This window comes from Lupinus angustifolius, chromosome LG01 (genome assembly GCF_001865875.1).
Source record: "Lupinus angustifolius cultivar Tanjil chromosome LG01, LupAngTanjil_v1.0, whole genome shotgun sequence".
In the NCBI taxonomy this organism is placed as follows: domain Eukaryota; kingdom Viridiplantae; phylum Streptophyta; class Magnoliopsida; order Fabales; family Fabaceae; genus Lupinus; species Lupinus angustifolius.
The window spans coordinates 26,358,151-26,360,056 of record NC_032009.1 but is presented as its reverse complement, the minus strand read 5'-3'; the positions used below and the strand labels follow the sequence as shown (position 1 = coordinate 26,360,056).

Sequence of the window (1,906 nt, the reverse complement as noted above, 5' to 3'; positions counted from 1 at the left end):
TTTGAAACCGAGGATTGAGTTGTGAACAAACGAACCAAAGGTATTTAGTCATTTTATTACATTGCTTAACTGTAGTTTCTGAATTTGATTTATGTTCATATTATCTAACAACAAAAATCCCCTTGTGTGTGTGAGTAATATATGTTTGAAGCTTTGCTTGAAAGATAATCCTTGGGAAACGACGTAGGAGTCACTTCCTAGTACTGTAGTTTTAATTTTTATATTATTTGTATCGGGCACGGCCTCGATCTATGGACACCAATAAGTTATGGAGAATGCAAATGAGGCTCAATGGACAAGTTACAGAGAATCCAAGAAGAAGGATTGCAAAGCTTTGTTCTTAATCTATCAATGTATTGATGGAGCCAACTTTGAGAGAATTTCTAGTGCCAAGACAACAAAGGAAGCTTGGGATAACTTGGACAAAAGCTATGAAGGGGCTGCAAAAATGAAGAAAGTGAAACTTCAAGCAATGAGGAGAAAGTATGAACTCCTTCAAATGGAAGAGAACGAGACAATAACAGATTACTTCACCAAGATTCTCACACTCATCAACCAAATGAAATCGTGTGGAGAAGAGGTGAAAGGGAAATCTGTTATCGAGAAGATACTTAGGACTCTAACTCCTAAATATGACCACATTTTTGTTACGATAAAGGAGTCCAAGAATCTTTAATATTACAAGATTGAAGAGTTTCAAAGCTCTCTTGGAGCTCATGAACATAGGCTTAAAGAGAGAGGCTTAGAGAAGAATGATGATCATGTACTCCAAGCACAATCTTCCAAGAAGCCTTCTGGACAATGGAATAAGAATAAGAAGAAGGAGAAGTGGATTAAATTTGAGCAAGATTCCTCATCTCAAATACCAAACAACACAAACAACATTGAGTATGATCAAAGAGAATGATGTTTGATAAGAAGAGGGTTCAATGCTACAATTGCAGGAATTATGGGCATTATGCAGCAGAATATAAGTCAAAGAAGATATTTAGTAGCAAAGATGAAGAAACAAGATTGGCACAAAATGAAGGATCAGATGATGACGACGAATACTTGCTTATGGCTACCGTGAAGAATAATGATGAAAGTGGTGACTTCTGGTACCTTGACACTGGATGTTCAAATCATATGACAGACAAGAAGAATTGGTTCACAACACTTGATGAATTAGCAAAGAGCAAGATTAAATTTGACGATCATAGTGTAGTCACTGCAGAAGGAATAGGCAAGGCGATGATCCAAAGAAGAGATGGGAAGAAAACCTACATCTCAAATGTCCTATATGTACCTAAGATAAAGAGCAATCTGCTCAGTCTTACTGCTGCAAAAGGAATATACCATGGAGATGAAGGATGGTATGTTGAAGGTGTTTGACAAAAACAAACACAAAATCTTGAAGGCTCCACTTTCACCCAACAAAACCTTCAAGATTAGCATATAGATCAGTGACCAAAAGCACCTTCTATCAACAATTATGAAGGACAATTGCAACCTTAAAAGTTCTAATAAAGGTCAAGAGACCCTATTGCAATTTGAAGAATATCATGAAAGTGACATTGGTGAGACTATAACATCTAATCCCGTTGTTGTGCCTAGTACAATGATGGATCCTTGATCGAGGTCGTACTCGATACAAATAATATAACAATTAAAACTGCAGTACTAGGAAGTGACTCATAGGTCGTTTACCAAGTATTAATCAAAGCTTCAAACACCTTATACTCACACACACACAAGGGGTTTTTTGTTGTTGGATAGTATGAACATAAATCAAATTCAGAAACAGTAGTTAAACAATGTAATAAAACGGCTAAATCCATTTGGTTCGTTTGTTCACAACTCAATCCTCAGTTTCAAAATATTATTTTCAGATTCCAACCATTAACTTCCGAATTTGTTGAGAATC

General features: G+C 36.1%; 1 protein-coding gene across 1 annotated transcript; it reads left to right on the top strand.

Annotated features, from left to right (window-relative positions):
- On the top strand, nucleotides 269-1,374 carry LOC109328579. The gene is made up of 3 exons (XM_019562145.1): nucleotides 269-580; nucleotides 686-828; nucleotides 945-1,374. Exons 1-3 carry the CDS (start codon nucleotides 269-271, stop codon nucleotides 1,372-1,374), a joined length of 885 nt encoding a protein of 294 aa, XP_019417690.1.